The sequence below is a fragment of the Balaenoptera ricei genome, chromosome 16, assembly GCF_028023285.1.
Source record: "Balaenoptera ricei isolate mBalRic1 chromosome 16, mBalRic1.hap2, whole genome shotgun sequence".
Lineage (NCBI taxonomy): Eukaryota > Metazoa > Chordata > Mammalia > Artiodactyla > Balaenopteridae > Balaenoptera > Balaenoptera ricei.
Window position 1 is genome coordinate 67899671 of NC_082654.1, and position 21308 is coordinate 67920978.

The 21308-nt window shown below is 35.0% G+C and overlaps 1 protein-coding gene across 4 annotated transcripts in view; it reads left to right on the forward strand.

Moving 5' to 3' along the window:
* The window catches only part of CTNNA3 (catenin alpha 3), a 1736704-nt gene that overhangs the window by 1653232 nt on the left and 62164 nt on the right, over window positions 1–21308 (forward strand). For all 4 annotated transcript variants that reach the window (XM_059899110.1, XM_059899112.1, XM_059899111.1 and 1 more), the window contains one exon: window positions 17695–17800. In XM_059899110.1, coding sequence (XP_059755093.1) covers window positions 17695–17800 — 106 coding nt within the window. The remainder of the gene's footprint in view (window positions 1–17694; window positions 17801–21308) is intronic.

The following is a 21308-nucleotide window of genomic DNA, read 5'->3' on the forward strand; positions in this document are numbered from 1 at the left end:
CTACTTTTACATTCATGAAGCTTAAGATATAACAAGGAAGACAGGCTTGTTCATATGGTCCTCCTGTTGGAGTGACATTTCCATTCAGTCACTCTATGTTACAGAGAACAGGAGCCATGCCTTATTCATCTATCTGTCATATTGCCTAACAAAGCACCTCACACATAATCAATAATCAGTAATTATTTGTCAGATGTGTGAGTAATTAACACCCTTCATGGAACTGAAATAGCTTTTCATAAGGAGTCTTAGAGAACTGGAATAGTTCATGATTAGACACAGGAGAAAGAGAGGATGTATTTTTTTTGGTCCGCAAGGAGAATAAAAAAAACTGGCAACCTTGGATAACATAAGCATAGAGAAAGAATCAGAAACATCAGGTTGGATGATCCCCTGTTCTGCCAATTCTTTAATGTGGAAACTTGATTGAGCCACTAGCTTACATGAACATCAGTATTTTTTTTTTTTGTAATTGGGGCTGATAAGCATTGTTATTACTATACTGCAGGTTTATTCCATATATCAAAATTAAATAATCTGTAGAAATGGGCTTTTTAGTTTAGAAAATGCCATACAATTGAAACTTACTATTATGGGTAACATTAAAACTTCTGTGAAATCAAGGCTTAGCAATCTGTTTAATCAACAAGTAAAACTAGCAGATGTATTCATTTTTAACTAACAGAGAAATAGTGGGGGGGAATAGAAGAGAAAGTTCACTGATAATGAGCTATCAGAAAAAGAAAGCAAGAAAACAGTCATATTTTAAAATTGCATCAAGAAGAATAAAATACCTGGGAATAAACTCAAAGAGGTGAAAGACCTATACTCTGAAAACTATTAAACACTGATGAAGGAATTTGAAGATGATATAGAGAAATGGAAAGATATCTTATGTCTATGGATTGGAAAAATTTATATTGTTAAAATGTCCATACTACCCAAAGCCATCTACAGATTTAATGCAATCCCCTTTCAAAATACCCAGGACATTTTTCACAGAACTAGAACAAATAATTCTATAATTTCTGTGGAACCACAAAAACCCCAAACTGCCAAAGCAATCTTAAGAAAAAAGAACAAAGCTGGAGGTATCACATGCCCTGACTTCAGACTATACTGCAAAGCTATAGTAATCAAAGCAGCATGGTACTGGCACAAAAACAGACACAATAGATCAATGGAGCAAAATAGAGAGCCCAGAAATAAATCCACACACTTATGTTCAATTAATCTACAACAAAGAGGGCAAGAATATACATTGGAGAAACGAAAGTCTCTTAAATATTTAAGTGTTACTTGGAAAACTGGACAACTACATGTAAAAGAATGAAATTATCAATATAAAAATTATCATACCATGTACAAAATAAACTCCAAATGGATTAAAGACCTAAATGTAAGGTCTGAAACTATAAAACTCCTAGAAGAAAACATAGACAGAACACTCTGACATAAATTGTAGGAATTTTTTTTTTTTTTGCTCTGTCTCCTAAGGCAAAAGAAACAAAAGCAAAAATAACTAAAGGAGACCTAATTAACTTTCAAATTTTTTGCACAGCAAAGGAAACCATGTACAAAATGAAAAGACAACCTACCGAATGGGAAAAAATATTTGCAAATCATATGACCGATAAGGGGTTAATATTCAAAATATATAAACAGCCCATACAACTCAATATCAAAAAATTAACAACCCAGTTACAAAATGAACAGAAGACCTGAATAGACATTTTTCTGAAGAAAATATACAGATGGCCAACAGGCATATAAAAATATCTCAACATCTCTAATTATCAGAGAAATGCAAATCAAAACCACAATGAGGTATTACCTCACACCTGTCAAAATGGTTATCATCAAAACATCTACAAATAACAAATGCTGGCGAGGATGTGAAGATAAGGGAATCTCAGTACATTGTTGGTGGAAATGTACATTGGTACAGCCACTGTGGAAAACAATTTGAAGTTTCCTCGAAAAACTAAAAATAGAACTACCATATGATCCAGCAATTTCACTCCTGGGTATATATCCAAAGAAAATGAAAACACTACTTTGAAAAGATACATGCACCCCAATGTTCATAGCAGCATTATGTACAGTAGCCAATATATGGAAGCAATCTAAGTGTCCATCAACATATGAATAGATAAGGAAGATGTGGCGCATATATATATATACACACACACACACACACACACACTTACATACACATACAATGGAATATTACTCAGCCATAAAAATAAATGAAATTCTGCCATTTGTGACATCATGGATGGACCTAGAGAGTATTATGATTACTGAAAAAGTCAGAGAGAGAAAGAGAAATACTGTTTGCTCTTACTTATATGTGGAATCTAAAAAAATGAAACAAAAGAATGTATATAACAAAACAGAAACAGACTCATAGATACAGAAAACAAACTAGTGGCTACCAGTGTGGAGACAGAAGGTGGGAGGGGCATGATAGGGGTAGTGGATTAAGATACAAACTACTCTGTATAAAATAGGTAAGCAACAAGAATATATTGTACAGCACAGGGAAATATAGCCATTATCTTGTAATAACTTTAAATGGAATATAATCTATAGAAAAATTGAATCAATATGTTATATACCTGAAACTAATACAATACTGTAAATCTACTATATTAAAAACAAACAAACAAAAAAAGAACCAGTAAGAGAGAAAGTATTAGTACCTGATGGGGATTTGTGAGTGGCAACCATGGTGATTATGTTGTCTGAGATTCCTAAATTGGGGCTTCATCCATTTCAAAGCAATAGACTGTGTGAAGTCACAGATGAAATAGAGATGTATGTTTCTATCAAACAGAATATTAGCCAAAACAAAGTGTCATCCTATGTAAATGGATAAGTGAGTCCAATGGTCAGAGACATTATGTCATGAAGCTAATCATTGTTAAAATAGAAACTGTAGCAAAGATATATGCTAGTGCTTGCTAAGAATCTCTTCTCAGGTAGTTGATATGAAATTTTATTTCCAAGAGACAGACTACAGCAGCAGGCCCCCTTCTGGTAGCAGGGTATGGCCATCAGAATCCTCAGTATAAGCAGCAGTTTAAATGACTTGACTCCCCTTTACTTTTGTCCCATTAGGCCCAGCTGAAACCTCTGCAATTCCACCAACCTGGCCTGGTACACTTTCTCCACAGTTAGTTATCATGTGCATGGCTTAATGGAGGGAACATAACCTTTGAAAAGAAAATTAAATCATTAATCTCACTTTGGTGATCCGAGTCATCTAAGTATGTGGAAAACTATAAAGGATGCCATGCTCATCTCTCAGAAAACAGAGCAGAACCTAGAGTCTTCAGCCCTACAGGTATTTGCTATGTTTCCAGAAATAGTAGCTGTGTTTAAAAAATAAGTTGGTCTTTAGTTCCTTGAGGTCTTTTTTTCTTATTTATAATAGTGTTTTCTGGTTTTCAGTTTTGAATTCACCCTTCACCTTTAGTTCTTTGCTGCTCTAAAAAGTTCCTAAAAATAATTCTTGTTGTCTTTACTATAGCATCTGTGCTCATAGGAATAAACAGTTTTTAGTTGTTCTATAACTTACATAATGATTCCTTCTTTAATATCCCATATCTAAAATGAGCAGAATTAAAAACATGTCCTTCTGGTTATTCATAGTTTCTATTTGGAATTAATTTAGAAAAGGAGAAGGAAGATATGTTATAGATGAGTATAATATGTTGAATGTACATGCATGCACATTAAAAAATTTAGAATAAAACTGTCTTAGGATAATCATCCATTGCCTAATTTAAGTTATTCAAAGATAGTTATCCACTGTGAATTTGACATTTACTTTGAACCTTTTTAAAAATACCTTTTTTTAATTTCTAGCTTCTCTCTCGCATGCCTTCTAGTAACCTATTGTTTGATAATACCTAATAGAGGCAAGAATATAAAAGTCAAAATTATAAAGTTTATTTGCGACTAGGGTAAGGGGATTGATTAACTTATCTCTTAAAACGTGTATTTTTGGAAGAACTACGATATGTAAGTCCATGGCTGGTCTCCTCAGTGCTCTTCCTGCCTTCAGGTGCTCGAGGAAACCCAAACATGAATCATCCATTGACTGTTCTCCCAATAACTTAGAGACTAGTTCAAGAGCGAAAACATGTATATGTACATAACTCTAAGGTAGAAAGGGTTGAAGAACCTAAGAGAGGTGCAGGCAAGATGGTAGGAATGTTCAGAGGAACGAAATATTTATCTCCTGCTTTGGGCAACAGGAAAGGTTTTATGGAAAAGATATCATTTGAGCTACACCTTTAAATAGTAATGTCCAAACTCGTGCTGTGAGATATTCTATTGGAAAGGGAGAAGAAAATATTTGAAATTTTATTTGTTTGCAATCAAACACATAAGAATTGTATTCTTTTTTGTTGTTGTTGTTTTTTAACATCTTTATTGGAGTATAATTGCTTTACAATGGTGTGTTAGTTTCTGCTTTATAACAAAGTGAATCAGTTATACATATACATATGTCCCCATATCTCTTCCCTCTTGCATCTCCTTCTCTCCCACCCTCCCTATCCCACCCCTCTAGGTGGTCACAAAGCACCGAGCTGATCTCCCTGTGCTATGCAGCTGCTTCCCACTAGCTATCTATTTTACGTTTGGTAGTGTATATATGTCCATGCCACTCTCTCACTTTGTCCCAGCTTACCCTTCCCTCTCCCCATATCCTCAAGTCCATTCTCTAGTAGGTCTGCATCTTTATTCCTGTCTTGCCCCTGGGTTCTTCTGAACATTTTTTTTTCTTTTCTTTTTAGATTCCATATATAGGTGTTAGCATACGGTATTTGTCTTTCTCTTTCTGACTTAATTCACTCTGTATGACAGACTCTAACTCCATCTACCTCACTACAAATAACTCAGTTTCATTCCTTTTTATGGCTGAGTAATATTCCATTGTACATATGTGCCACATCTTCTTTATCCATTAATCTGTTGATAGACACTTAGGTTGCTTCCATATCCTGGCTATTGTAAATAGAGCTGCAGTGAACATTTTGGTACATGACTCTTTTTGAATTATGGTTTTCTCAGGATATATGCCCAGTAGTGGGATTGCTGGGTCGTATGGTAGTTCTATTTGTAGTTTTTTAAGGAACCTCCATACTGTTCTCCATAGTGGCTGTAGCAATTTACATTCCCACCAACAGTGCAAGAGGGTTCCCTTTTCTTCACACCCTCTCCAGCATTTATTGTTTGTAGATTTTTTGATGATGGCCATTCTGACCGGTGTGAGATGATATCTCATTGTAGTTTTGATTTGCATTTCTCTAATGATTAATGATGTTGAGCATCCTTTCATGTGTTTGTTGGCAATCTGTATATCTTCTTTGGAGAAATGTCTATTTAGGTCTTCTGCCCATTTTGGTTTGGGCTGATATTGAGCTGCATGAGTTGCTTGCATGTTTTGGAGATTAATCCTTTGTCAGTTGCTTCATTTGCAAATATTTTCTCCCATTCTGAGGGTTGTCTTTTGCATTCCTATACACTAATGATGAAAAATCTGAAAGTGAAATTAAGAACACACTCCCATTTGCCATTGCAACAAAAAGAATAAAATATCTAGGAATAAACCTACCTAAGGAGACAAAAGACCTGTAAGCAGAAAATTATAAGACACTGATGAAAGAAATTAAAGATGATACAAACAGATGGAGAGATATATCATGTTCTTGGATTGGAAGGATCAACATTGTGAAAATGACTCTACTACCCAAAGCAATCTACAGATTCAATGCAATCCCTATCAAACTACCACTGGCATTTTTCACAGAACTAGAACAAAAAATTTCACAATTTGTATGGAAACACAAAAGACCCCGAATAGGCAAAGCAATCTTGAGAAAGAAAAACGGAGCTGGAGGAATCAGGCTCCCTGACTTCAGACTATACTACAAAGCTACAGTAATCAAGACAGTATGGTACTGCCACAAAAACAGAAATATAGATCAATGGAACAGGACAGAAAGCCCAGAGATAAACCCACGCACATATGGTCACCTTATCTTTGATAAAGGAGGCAAGAATATACAGTGGAGAAAAGACAGCCTCTTCAATAAGTGGTGTTGGGAAAACTGGACAGCTACATGTAAAAGAATGAAATTAGAACACTCCCTAACACCATACACAAAAATAAACTCAAAATGGATTAAAGACCTACATGTAAGGCCAGACACTATAAAACTCTTAGAGGAAAACATAGGCAGAACACTCTATGACATCAATCACAGCAAGATCCTTTTGACCCACCTCCTAGAGAAATGAAAATAAAAACAAAAATAGACAAATGGGACCTAATGAAACTTAAAAGCTTTTGCACAGCAAAGGAAACCATAAACAAGATGAAAAGAATTGTATTCTTAACAGTATTTAATATATGACTGACACTGGTACTGCCCTGCATATCTCAGGCAAGAGATTTCAACGGCCTAGAAGAACTGATTATGGTGCCTTCACTTGTTCAGTAGCTTTCAACATATCACAATTAATGTACCTGGTTAACTGGATTTATGAATTGCATTATCTAGTTTTAACTAAGCTAACCTAACCTTCATTAAATAGGATACATTGCTTTAAAATTTTCAGAAAAAACAAACCAAAAAAACAAACAAACAAACAAAATGAAAACATGGATTGAGGATCATTAGAAGACAAGCTCAAACAAAAAACAAGGTGTCAGAGTTAACAATTCTCTATTCCTAGAAGGAGTTATTGGTGAGCCATATTACAAAGGAAGATCAATGATGATCTAATCAAAACTGACAAGAACTGGACTAATAAAATTAATTATCAAGAAGACTGCTTGAATTATGGATTTACATTCCCTAATACTCATGTTAAATTTCTCCTTAAGGGAATATTGCATCTTGAGATTGTTTTAATGACATTATCATTAGCAAGATATTTAAAATAGTTTCTTTTATCTTTAATTGATCTCTTTACAATTTACATTTCTGTATATGTTTTGTAATATACATAATTTATTACCACGGTAGTACACACGTTATCTAAATAAATAACATATATAGAAGATTAAGGTAAAACATGTGTTATTCTGTGCTTGACAGTGTAGGATGCATAAAGGCCCCAAAGCAACCTATTTGGCTATGAATATGAATGTTTTGCTGATTAAAACACCAAAAGTTCAATATGAAGAGGCCTTCAGAATGCCAGCTCCTAGCATAAGCATATTTGCCTTCTTGGAGCTAATCCCATGGAACAGGCACAATCTTAATGATTTTAGCCTCTGGGAAGGTGTCATTTTTTTCCAACTTGGGGGTAGATCAAAGTTATTCAGCACCAGAGTGTAAGCCATAGAAATGAATTTTATGAGCTTCCTCTTGAGAGGTGCAAATTTGGATTTTATTCAGAGTAGCCATCCTATCATGTGGCATTGATTTTCTCATTTCCTATTCTTTTCTTGCTAAATAACCCCCACACTTAATTGGAATCCCAGTGTCTCACATTTCAAAGAACATTTTCAAAAAAGAAACACTGGGGTTTGGAGAAGAGTTCTAGGCCGGAGAGAAAGGTAGCTATCTGAGTCAAGTTTGATATGCTCACATGCCATCATTAAAGTTTTCAAAAGAATTTCAGGAAACATTTGAGGCCTATTTTCAGAAAGAGAGAACTGGCAGGCCTTGAATGAAATAGACCCCCTGTAGAAAAGGGCGGAGGAGGTGTGTGCTAGGATACATCCTGGCACCATGGCCCAAGGCACACTGCTGGGGCAGCACCAAAGCACTCACACCTAACAAAGAGCAACACGATCTAAGAAAGTTACAAAAGAAAAAGGAAGGAAGGAAAAAGAAAAATCTCAGCCCTGACTTTTCTTTCCTATGTGTTTCTATTGTAATTTTGGTTTAATCAGAAAAAAATTATTAAGTATACAATTCTAAACTAGGTTATGGTCCTTTTAATATATTTCAGTCTGATATCACCATGTGACCCTCTAGACAGAGCCATACAGTATAAAAGCAGGTCCAAATACCTGGGTGTGGTATGAGTTTATTTTATCCCCAAGGCAAGAGATTTTTAGGGCCAAGGCTGGCACGTACAGACAAGAGGGTGGATCACACAGCTGGGCATAATACTGGATGACTGCTATTTTACAATAATATTGTTTTAACTTTTACTTGAGGAGGCATTACATATGTTCTCTCACGTAGCATTAGCTAAATAGTTGAATATTAGGCCAGATAGGGGGAGAAAGTAAAAACTAATGTGTTTGTCTAAACTAGCACTGATTATTTCATTCAAGTTTTAAAATCATACCCTTTACTTAAATAGAAATCAGCTTTGGGTCACTGTACAATAAAATAATTCAATATAGCAAATCAATGGAGAGCAGCAATAGTGGCACATTAACAAAAAGACTAGCTACAGAAATCAGTATATCTCAAGTTATACTCAATCTGAATGAGCCCACTGAAAATGGTAGGCCTTATAGTGTCCTAATATTTAATAAACTGCAGCTATATCTGACTAGACTAGGGGAGGGAGGGCATGCCAAAAATTTACTGGCAGTTTTTATCATCTCCAAAACATCAAGATCAGATACTGGTGGCAAGCCAGACACTGGAACCCCCTCTGTACTCAATCTATTAGCTGTGATAAGCCTTTACTAAGTTAGTGGCCTTTTCACCCCCTGCATGTTTCTTCAATTGGACCTTAGGATAACACTGGACCATGACCAGATTTAGAAGTGAGTTGGTATGTTGGTTTTAAGAAGGTCTAAATGTCGAATAATAAAAGCTAAATTATATTATTTTCATAAATTGAAAATGATTGTTTTCTGAGCCCAAAAATTTGGTCTGATATTAAAGGAACAAGAGCAGCCCGTCTATCACAGTGGTTTAAGGGGAAGCTGGAAAAAGCGCCCAGGCTCTGTAAGAGATCGTGTACGTGATTAATGCCGAGGCCACTGCCAACAGGAAAAAGAGGGACTGCCACAGTCTGAGAGTGTGATTGTATTTACAGTGCATTGGCTTTGGTTAATGTGTGTGCTCAGAGAAGTAATGTACAGAGGGCGAGAAAAGACCTGTTTTCAAATGTTGGTGCTGAGTATGGATTTTCCATTATGTCCTGAGAAAGTATTGATGAATAATGACATACAGTCTTATTTTTTGGTGGTGGTGGGGTTTGCTGCTGCTGGAGGGGTACTTTCCCATGAATGAGGGGACATACAAACGGATTTCCTTGTCAATTTTCACCCCCCATGTGAGTCTGGAGAGCCACCACTGAGACGTTTATCCCTTATTCAGTTTCTTAACCAGTTGCTTCCAAGAGATTTCTTAAATGATTGCAACCATAGTGTCTCTAAATGACCCCTTTAAGTAAGCAGCAGGTATACTTTTTGAATGTCTTATGAAAACAAGTTTCAGAGTTTTCAAGGGCTGTAGGTCCAAAAGAAAAAAATGAATATTTATAATAATCATCTGAAAACCGTTCCCCATCTCCCCCAGAAGAGGACTTCTCCTCTCATTTTGCCCCATGTTTGACTTTGACATGCTTTCAGGCAGTGGTTGTGTGTGTCACGGGCAGCCCCAGGAGGAGAGAGAGGCACGCTAAAATCACTGTGTGCTTGATGGGGAAAGAGAAGCAGCAGGCACAAAAATAGTCTCTCTGGGTAACTCTGGTTTTCCCAGATCTTCAGATTTCTTCAGGCCCCACCCTTTGATATGAATTGTAAGGAAAGGAATATACAGCTAGCAAACCATTAAGCACCAAGAACCTGAAACTTTCGCTGACAGTTGTAAAAATAAAGAACTAGCGAGCTGCAGAAGCAACCACCAGAGTGCTGTCAATTTGTTCAAGCTGATTTGGTTTAAGTCCAGGAAAACCAGTAGTTCCCTCACAGGAGCCAAGTCTGACTACTTGGTCGTGACTCTTGAGGATTATGGCAACCTGAATAATGGCTCTCCAAGGTGCCCACCTCCTGATCCTCAGAAGCTGTGACTATTACCTTCTCTGGCAAAAGAGACTTTGTATATGTAATTACATTAGGGATATTGAGATGGGAAAATTATCCTGGGTTATCTGGGTAGGCCTGATATAATCACAGAGGTCCTCACAAGAAGGAGCAAGAAATCAGAAAGGAGAAGGCCATAGATGTGATGACAGGCAGCAATTGCAGTGATGTGCTCAGAAGACAGAGGAAGGAGCCACAGCTGAGGGACACAGGTGCCCACTAGAAGCTGAAAAAGGCAGAGGAATGGATTCTGCCCTCAGAGCCTCCAGAAGGAACCAGCCCTGCCAAGCCCTTGACTTTAGCCTGGTGAAAATTCTTTAGAACTTCTGACCTCTAGAACTGTACAATGGATATGTGTGTTGTGTTAAGCCCCTGAGTTTGTGACAGTTCGTTACAGCAGCAGTAGGAAATGAATAAAATGACTCTTCTTGAAGAAAGATTAAGAGGACAATTGATTAAATATAGAGGGAGCCGTGGGAATCAGCATCCATGCAACTACCAACTATAGTTTTCTCTTTCGGTTGATACAGGCATTTCCTTGCCATTAGAAAAGTGGTTGATAGTGACAATGTTTCTTAGATGTCTATGATCTTTAGGTGAGATAGTAAAACAGCTTATTTTATTACTCAAAAATTGGGCTGAGTTCACTAGAAAAAACTTAGACTTATACACCACCATTTTCAACAGTGCTACAGTTCTCAAATGAACATTAATGGCTTCATTTTTGGTTCTAGCAAACTTCTGATGGTCAGTCATGGGCCCCCATCACTGGGCTACATCTCTCTCTGAACCAAAACTCAAAAATCCAGTTGAGGGGGAAAAAAACAATTGTGATTTTCTTTTTCCCTACATATATCTTCTTTCAGCCCCAAGTAGAATGGAAAAAAAAGGGAGAAAGAGAAAGATAAATGTTAGGTTACTGATAAAAAACATTCATCAAAAAAGAGATTATTTATTTCATAACCCTTGGGAATGTTCAGATAGACAGATAATGATGCTTTAATAGGACCCCACTCAGGTCAATGGCTAAGAATCTCTGCTCTTGTATATTTCCTTGCAGTATATGAAACATTCCACTGATTCAGAGCTATCCATTGAATTTCAGTGTTTCAAGATGCATACTGACAGAAAACTTATGACAGTTTCCATCTACATGATTTCTTTTTAATTGGCTCTGAAAGTACCAATGACTTAAACTCCTTGCTTTTAAATTTAGATCAACTGATATTCATATAGCTTGGAGAAAAGTTAAGGGACTTTGAGCTTCTAAGCTTTTGATTCTTGTTTATAGGACAAAGATAATAGATTCTAGGAGCAGAATGAGCATGTAAGGCTGCATAAATTGTGATATGCACAATTATGGGAGTATCCATGATATGAATGGCAACTCTTAAATTTGTGCAGTGAACAACCTGCACAACACTATGCAGCAATGCCGGGTATGAGAAAATTGAGTAACTTAACAGTGTCTGGAACATAGTAAGCACACAAAAAGCTTGTTATGTATTTTTTCAGTACAAAATTACATAGGAAATTAGTAAAATCTTCACACTTAGGAAGAACTGAAGAAGGTTGTCTATCTGTTTTACTAAAGACAAAAAGAAGAGTGTCTGGCTAGGTGACCTCTTCTTTGCCTACAACTTGGAAACAAATGAACTTTGCTAAATAAGGTCTATCCCTATATAATTATATAGAATTATAATTAAAGAATTCTAATTCTTCTGCTTCCACCTAGATGTTTAGCGTTTTGGGTTCTTTAAGGGTATTCCATGAAATCTCCGCCAAATTTTACAATCTGTCTAGGATTTGAAACAACACTAACAGGTGGAGAGTAAATTAGAAAATTTGAGAGTTAAGAATAGACAAAAGATTTATGTCTCAGTGTTTTTTTAGAAAATTAGTTTTTACATTTGAGGAAGGGAATTCCTACTTCAAACACACACACACACACACACACACACACACACACTCGTGCACGCACACAGAGCCCATATACACACAAACAACAACAACTGCAGCAGCAACAATAATAATATTAAAATAATATTAATAACTTTAAAAGTATTCTCCCCAGGCTGATCCCCCAAAAGATCTCTAAAATAAGCCCTATCCTTGTTTCATAAACAAACACAACATTGAACATGAAAGGCTATTATCACCATGCACAAAGTAAACTTACGTAATTTTTATTTTTAATAATAAACCATCTACATAGTGACAATTTCAAAACAAAAGATAGAATTGGTCTTTTGCCCAGGCAAAGTACATCTCCTATAATTTCAGCTGTATTGGTGAAGAGACTTGGGATTTTCCCAATATTTCCCCACCTACTTGGTGACATCCAAAATTCCCTTCACAGGGAGCACACACTTTCGTTGCTAAAACGACAAAAGAAAATATAGGATTTTAGCACCTCTGGGACTGTATATAGAGGAAATGCTATGAGTTCATAAAACCCTGTTTTCTTTTCTTCCTGTGCCCAGATAGAATACTTCTTCCAGCTTTCTTTGCAGTTACATGAGTCTATGTGTCTGGATTCTGGAATACGGGTGGGAGTGATGTGTTCTAATTCTTATCCTGATCCCTAAAATTTCCCATGAGATCCTCACTCATTTTCCACGTCAGGTGTCTGGATGCAGTGACTCCTTCTGAGGGCTGTGAAGCCTTAGAGGTTAGGTTATCTTATAATGAGAAGGAGCCTGAGTTCTTAAATGACTGTGTGGTACGTGACCCATCACCCACAATCCACCTTGACTGTGATGTGAGAGAGGAATAACCTTTATTGGGTTAAGCCCGTAAGATATTTTTATGTTGTTCTTATAGCAGCCAGGCTACTCTGAATAATATGGAATGAGAGGAGCCGAAATGAAAAAGTATACATATGCAACGTTCAGACAATATTTTCCCTCCTTCGTGGGGCAACACCTTTTTCAGACTTGAATCTCAAAGATTCCTCAGGATGCTAATTACTTAGGATGGTTGTTAGCTGATAACTCGCTAGCTTATTTTCCAAGGACTTTTATACGGGCCTCAAAACTTGAGAATGACACTTTACAAGAGAAAGTAACACCCAGAGGGAGAGAGTTGCCTAATTCAAGTTTCATGTTTCAATGGTACAGAAACAGTATGTCCTTGCTTGAGTCTGGCATCTCTTTTTATCTCATCATTTTCAGCTGCTTCCATGATAATTACTTTTTTCTTTTGTATCTGAAGTCAGAATTATAAGTAAGAGAATTCTGACAGTACCCTTGTAGAGCTAAATCATTAATCTTGGGATGTTTATAACACCAAAAAGACCTGTCATTAAATGTAATTCAACTCCTTAAAATCAGTTAAAGAACAACCTTGAACAACAGTAACAAGTACACACAGAGTTTATAGGAATATATATATTTATATTTTTTTATTAGTAAAAGGATATTATGGACAAGGCTGTACAGAGTTATATTGTCAGCAGGTGTAAGAAGGAACTCAATCGTCAGTTCATATTGTCTGGCAAGTGCTATAATTATTAAATAAAAATTCAAAAGGTACATTTTTATAAAATATTTGTAAAGGGATTAGGAAAATAAAAAATAAAATTTGCTGAGCACCTATTGTGTGCCAAATATTGTGTAAAATACATGATTTTATGTATCCTTACCATGTGGCAAGTAACACAATTATTTTAACGAAGAGAAAATAAGCTCAGACCAACAAACTCATTTACCCGAGGCTACATGGCTAATAAGTATTAGGACGCAGACAAAATGTATTTCCCAAGTCCGTATTCATTTCACTCTACTTTATTGCAGCAGTAAATTTGAGTGTTAGAATTAAATAACTATGTCTAAAGCTGAGATTCTCAGGTAAAAGTTCTATTTGTTGTATTATAAATAAAAATCAACATTCAGTCTCTCATCCTGGTATGGCATTTATAGTGGTTGAGTTTTGAATTTAGTGATTAGAATTCAGGGAGAAAGGGAGAGGGAGGAAAGGTACCAAGAAAAGTAATAAAGAAAAGTTACAAGATCTCAAGAAAGAAATCTCAAAACCGTGGGCTACTGGTGCTATTTCAACACTTTGACGAGACTCAAAAAGCCTGTGTAATGTAGCACATTTTTATTTCATTGGGTCTGGGACACAGATTTGGTTTGTGTTCCTTGAGGCTGTTGTGTGTGAGCAGGTCACTGCTGGGGGCCCTCCTTGCCACCTAGTGTCTAAATCTAACCCTCCTCTTTGCTCTCCATTGCATTCACAGTAACTCTCACCAGTGTCTAAGGAGATCTTTTTAAATATTTTAATGTCATCTTAGTGTATTTTATTGGAAGTAGTGTAGAATAGTCATTAAAAGCAGATTCTGTAGCTAGACTACCTGAGTTCAAATCCCATCTCTGATACCTAATCGCTGTCTAACTTGATAAAATATATACTTAATATCTCTTTCCCTCAGATTTCTCATCTGCAAGATAAGGATAATAATAATTCTAAATTCGTAGGATTATTATAATGATCAAATTCATTTGTGTATGGGATAGTACCTAGCACACAGAAAATACTAAGTATGTTAACTACTATTATGGACCATAATATATGCTATCATTGTTTTTATCTCTTAAGTTAACCACAATGTCATGAGACTTATTCTATAAAAATATAAAGGAGAAAAGGATTAAAGGGAAACTTTTTGGTCATGAAAGGGGGAATAATATTACGTTATCAAAGATTTAGGGGCTACAAAGTGCAAAAGATATAAACAAGCCTTTTGTTTTATTTTTAATCAGTAGCAGAAAATACCAAGTCGTTTCAAAGATATTCTCTGTCCCTAAAAAGAGAAAATAAGTCCCCGAAACTTATTTGATATTTTCTATTATCAAACCAGATCTCTAGTTAGTTGAGCTTTACTGATCAGCTGTATCATCTTCTTGCTTCTCGTGCTGATCAGGAGAAGGGAGGGGTGGATGCCAGAAATTGAGACACGACAGAGAGAAGAGTGAAAATCACGGTTGGGGCAGTATCAAAAATGTCGGAGAAGTTTGTGTTGTACCAATAAATCAAGTTTCAAAGGCATCCCTTTCACTTGTTAATAAAATTGTCTATGGCATCAACATCACTGGGTTATTTCAGCCTTTCTCATTATACCTTCTAAGCTCTAACTTAAGAGATTAACTGGCAGACTGTCTACTCCAGAGCTTGGTCTGCCCTCCTTTTTGAGGAGATAGATAGATTATTATTGTAACCACTGTTTATGAAAGATTTCTGGCCTCTGGTTTCCTTAAAATATTTCCAAAGTCTACCCGCTCCTCCTCTGGGTATCTTTCTCTGTAGGATCCAAACTCAATGATTTAAGACACAAGCTGCTGACAGAGATCCTGAGAGCCCATTATGAAAATGAAGGCAGAAACAACCTTTGAATGTGTTTTCCAATTTAAAAAGCCTTCATTACCTAGCACATTTCAGGCTGAGAATGTTAAAAATTTATCATAGTTTCAGTAATTGCAGCTTCCTCTGGAACTTGGCATAATATGGAATCATTTGTAAACTGTATATTTTGTTTGGCACTCAGTAGGAAGCTTGCCAGGCAATACATTTAATTAGGAGCATGAGGAGAAGAGAATAATTGTAGTCTGTCACAATATATTATTGTTACTTTTAAGTTCTATATGTGTTTAAGATAGTGGTCTCATAACAAGGTGTGTATTTAAAGCTAGAGGTAATTTCCTTTTCATCAGCCCAGGGTTTTTATATGGGGAAATATATTATTTTGAGGGGAAGGGTACATTAGCTACATTATCCCTTAGATAAAACTCTTTGTCCATTGTTTAAGCTAAGTGAGCATTAGCCACTCTCCTTAGTAACAAATTTTGTCCGTTGTTTAAGACCTTGAAAATTGATGCATTGCCTTTTGGGAGCTTGGACAGCTTTATTTAAGTTTAACTTTCTCTGGAGATGCATAGACATAATGAAATGCAGTGCCTGTCTTGAACATAACCATGTACATAACATCTAGTCCTGCCTGATGCGTAAAGTAAATTTGATAAGAGCAACTCAAAAAAAATTGTAATGATTAATGTTGATTTTTTTAGAAAAATTCAAAGCAACCTGTGTCAACAGATTCAAAGAGGAGAAGTATGGTGATAACCATCTACTGAGGCCAGGTTTTCATCCTCTTAGCCGTGAGGTTCCATTTTTACAGGAAAACTTGCTTGTAATGTATTTGAGAGGCCCCATGAATAAAATGCAGTGAAAGGGCCTTTTTGACATATTAGTCACAAGTGATTTGATGTTCAGGTTTTCAGGTGTAGAATACTCTGATCATTTTCCTTTGCATGAATCCCTCTATCTTGTATTAGTATAGAATGATAGTCCCTAAGTGAACAGAGATTTTTCTCTTAACAACACATCTTATTAGATTTAACATCAGCGCATCTACGCTCAAGACTGGTCCAAGATGTAAATAAGATATTGGACAAAGATTGTGTCCATTCCCCTTCTCTTCAACTCCACTGTATTTTGGCCTCTCAAAATCTCCCTTTCCTCACCCTGACTGGCTTATTCCTTCTTCCCACCTTCCTCACTCATCTTACTCCCGGCAAAGCATCAAAACAATTGCATTAGTGGGTGATTTCTTCAGGGTCCTATTCTCTGTTAGGAACAAGGAACAGAAACCACATAATTGGAATAGCCAGTGTGTCGACACTCAGTAGAGGGTTAGGAATTGGACATAAAGGAATAAGGAGAGGAGCAGTTTTAGGTGGATGGAACATTTTTATTCATTCAGGTCAGTTATTCATTTATTTTTGAGGAATGAGAAGACAGAAAAATATCTCCTTATCTTATCCCACTCCAACTATGTAAGAAGTGTACTTCTTTCTTAACTACATTGCAAATCCCTAAATAAACCTAACTTTTATTCCATGGCATTAGAAAGCAAAATTATCTTAAAATAACAAGCACAAAAATAACAACTTATTGAATGCTTACTTTGTTTAAAACAATGTTCTGAGCACTTCGTGGAAATTAAATCATGCAGTCCCTAGAATGACTCCATGTGGTGGGTGCTCCTATTTCCTATCACTGGGAAACTGGGGCATAAAGTGGGTATCTATCTTGTTTGACTTACACAAATGGTAAGAAGCAGTTTGTTTGGGGAAATAGTCCAAGATAGTGTGACTCCAGATTCATACTCAACTACTCTGATATTACTATGAAATAATTGTGGAGGAGAGGTAATGTGATAAAAACAAAGTACAGTTAACCAAAAGACTGTAAAAAAAAAAATTAAAAATAGGAGGATTAACAGCATCCCTGCTAATCAAAGTACACTGTTGAACATATAAAATGTCCAAAATCTCGTGTTTCCACCCAGAATGAAGAAAATACCTTTGCCTTCAGGGGTCTACATCCACCAAAAGTATCTCTGGGCTAAGGTTTATTGTACAAAATACATGGGAATGAAGATCAAATGGAGTCCATCTTCTTGGCAAAATATCCTGAATCTTAACAAAATTGGCCTTCCTTTTTTTTTTTAAATTTTTCATTTCATACTGGAATCTAATCATGGCCTGTTTAAAACTGAAGTATGTAAAACCAATGGCTTATACTTTGGGGTACAAATCTTGTGTGTGTGTGTTTGTGTGTGTTTGTATCTTAGCATGAACCACTGCAACAAACATGTATTCTTTTATTTTAAGGGGAAAAGGACCACTGAAGCATACAACTGATGTGATCTATGCAGCTAAAATGATATCAGAATCAGGATCAGGGATGGACGTCCTTGCTCGGCAGATTGCCAACCAGGTGAGTTCTTTACAAATGGATGTGATGAAAGTTCATGGTAATTGCTCTCTGTCATTTGACATTGTTTAAAACAAAGTTGAATTTTTACTCTGTTGGATTGTTTTTTCCTAAATTATTATTGAATTATTTTTAATTTTTTTTGCATAATTAACACACAAGTAGTGGAAAATTTATTCTGAGGAAGTTTATTTCTTGGTGCTTTATTATTACTACTATTATCATTATTATTATTATTTAGGGCTGGATTATTTTAAAGATTTTTGAGCTTCAAATATATTCAAATTATTCTAAATATCAGCTTTTTGAGTTTCAGATATACTCAAATTATTTTAGTTGGCTGTAATACCCAATGTTAGTATTCTTTTTCTTAATATCTCAGATTTCTTATTTTTGCTCTTCAAAATTAGTGCTTTTCAAAAGTATGTTAGGTTTTCTGTGTAAACAATATGTTCTGGCATTCTATGTAAAACTGTGAGACAAATAGTAATTAGCAGAATACTAGAATACTGAAGTGAAGATATAAAATGTAGGAAGTATTTAATCCTTATAGATGCTTTAAATACTTGGTTTCCTTTCTTTAGATTTCTCATGTCTCTATTCCAGTTTTCTAAGCAGCAGCTACATTATTAGAGTTACCTTTTGCTTAACTTTAATTGAGAAATCTGTCAGTTTCTTTAATTAATGTACTGAGATATTCAATTGCTATTTCAAACGGAGATATAGTATTCCTTTGCAGGTTTTACATTATTCAACTCCATAATACATATTTATCTATCTTTGGGGAAAAAAAACACTTGTCTTTTTGAATCTGAAACTACTTCATATCTTTTTGTGCATATACTTTAAGAGAAACTTTATTAGGCTACTTACTATTATTTTATCTTTTTATCCTCTTTTTCTTGGAACCTGAGGAACTTTCTCTTATTAGATATTATATTTTTGGATATAAGGGAAGAGAAATAAACAAGGAAAAATAATAACAGAGACAAATATTTTAAAACATTCTTGAATATATATATATATATTCACATATATGGTCATATATATTTTTTTCAAGTTCTTGCTACATTAAGCATTATAAACATTTTATTAATCTCTTTAGTATCCAGCATTTACAGTTAAAAACAAACTCTATTCTAATATAATTCAAAATCTATTATGAATAAATGACTGAAACCCAAATCTGCCCATGGTTTTCTGTGTTTTAGAATTTTATTGTATTCACTTTTATGAGACAAAATAGTAGTAGGATAAATGAAACCATAATACATTAAACAAATTTATGTGTTCTAATAACTTTTTAAATACTTAATGATTCTTAGCAGTGTACTTGTTTATTTTAGAATGCACAATTTTCAAAGTCCAAATAATTCTGTCACTTTGAAGTTGTCCTTTTCTTCTTGACTGATATTCTTCTTTAATTAGATTAGGTCACCTTGCAGTAGGTACTTCTATAACATAGCTGTATTAAATTATGCTATTGTTTTTAACATTATTCACATTGCATGGAAGAAAGCAAAAGTATTGTCTCACTTCCATATAACTTTGACATTTTAAAAGAAGCTTAAAGAAACAGTCACTGACTAATGAAGAATTATGGATGACTCTCTTTGGCCTTTTCCATTTCATATAGTAAAGTAGTTTCAAATGATATGTTTAATTTTCATCTGAATAAATACGGTTCTGAAGAATCAGAATTGAATCACTTATTATAGTGATTATCTGGGAAGATTCTCTATGATTGTGCTTCGGATACTTTTTGATAGATTAACATAAAAAATTTAGACAAAAATAATTACTGAAATTGGTTGTGGAATACAATTGAATAATGTAAATAAGCAAGGCAGTTTTTACAGTGTCAATGTATATTATGAAAAAACTCTGCCAGAACATTGGTTGCTTTTAATTTTGAACAATCTAATAGCTCAAAAAACTTTTAATAATTTTTATGATGCTTTCCAGTCTGCTTTTGGCTAGAGTGTCAGAAGGTCAAACATCAATCAATTTTCAATTCTATCCAACATGGATTTGTGAAATATATATATAGTTGGGCCAATTTAGTTTCATTCTATAAAGTTTCAGAGTCAAAGTTCATATGTAGAGAGAATGAAATGAAATCAAATTGAGACTTCTAGTTCTGCCTTCCTGGATTTTTTTTTAACCCTTCTTCCCTGTCTTGCTTTCTTGAACATATGTTTATTTTATATAACTACATACAATTTACTACTCTGGCATTACCATTAGGTAGCTAGGAAGAGATGAATGAAAATCTTCTGTTGTAACATACAGAAGCATAATGTAAGCTTACTTGTCCCAATCACTCAACATCTCTTGGGTTTAGAATTACCTTGAGATGGTGTGGTAGATTTCATATGCCATCCAAGACCATGTTGTTTAAGTCCTATAGAACTCTGGTACAAATCCTGTCTCCATTAGCCAGTATATTCCTGAAGGTCAGGATGTTGTTAGTTATCACAATTCTTAAACATTTTCCTCACGAATAAAGAGAATGACAAGTTGGAGAAGTATGCTTCTTACAAATTTAGGATTTCGGACTCTTGGTACACATCTCTTTCTATTCTTTGACTCTTCACGGTAAATCATCATGTTAGCAGGTATTCTAAATTAGATGAACTGGAAAATACCTTACAAGGTAGGAATAATACACTGAAAGATCACAATTAGTCACAGAAGCAACCTACCCCAAATAGAAAAGAGGTGAATAGGAAACAAAATAAAATTAACATCTGCTAAAGTGTTTTGTGCAAGAAGAGGACAAAATTGGACTTTGTAACCCCTGAGTGTTGTGTCTGAATCCTAATACTCCTTCACTGTAGATTTTCCAAAGGAAAGATATCCAGATTGTTGACTGGGTACTCCCACCTAACCATAACAGGACACAATTAAAATGAATTTTCAGTGTTAAATATATTGAAAGCCAAAACTAATTTAAGAAAGATGACATTTAAAAAACAAGATAAAGAATTACAAGGCAAATCATACACAATGCACTCAACTATGAACAAAACAATCTCCAAGTGTAATTTATATTGATATTTTGACAAAATATTGTTGGTGGCTAGCCTGATTTGTATTGTTTCCTGCTGATGTTATGAGTAAAAAAAAATGTAATAAAACTACACTAGAAAGAAACTTATGAAGCATTAATTATATCATTCTAACATGTCTCTTAAGACTATAACTTCTAGATGCATCTTGTGACAGTATTTGTATTTTGACACAATTATTTGTCTGAAATTTATTTTGAACAGAGAATTTGATACCTAGATTTGTTCTCCAGATTAATGAACCCCTACTTTATAAAAATGAATGCATAGCAGCTTCTCAGAGATTAAATAGGAATAGATAAAATACTGAAAATATTTTATCTGTTTGCATCCTTGAAGTAAGAGTTTCCTGTTAAAAGGCATGCTGCTTTACTATTTTTCTTTTTTATTGGGTCTTTGTCATTTTCCCATTGAAACAATATCTTAAATGCTTTGAGGGT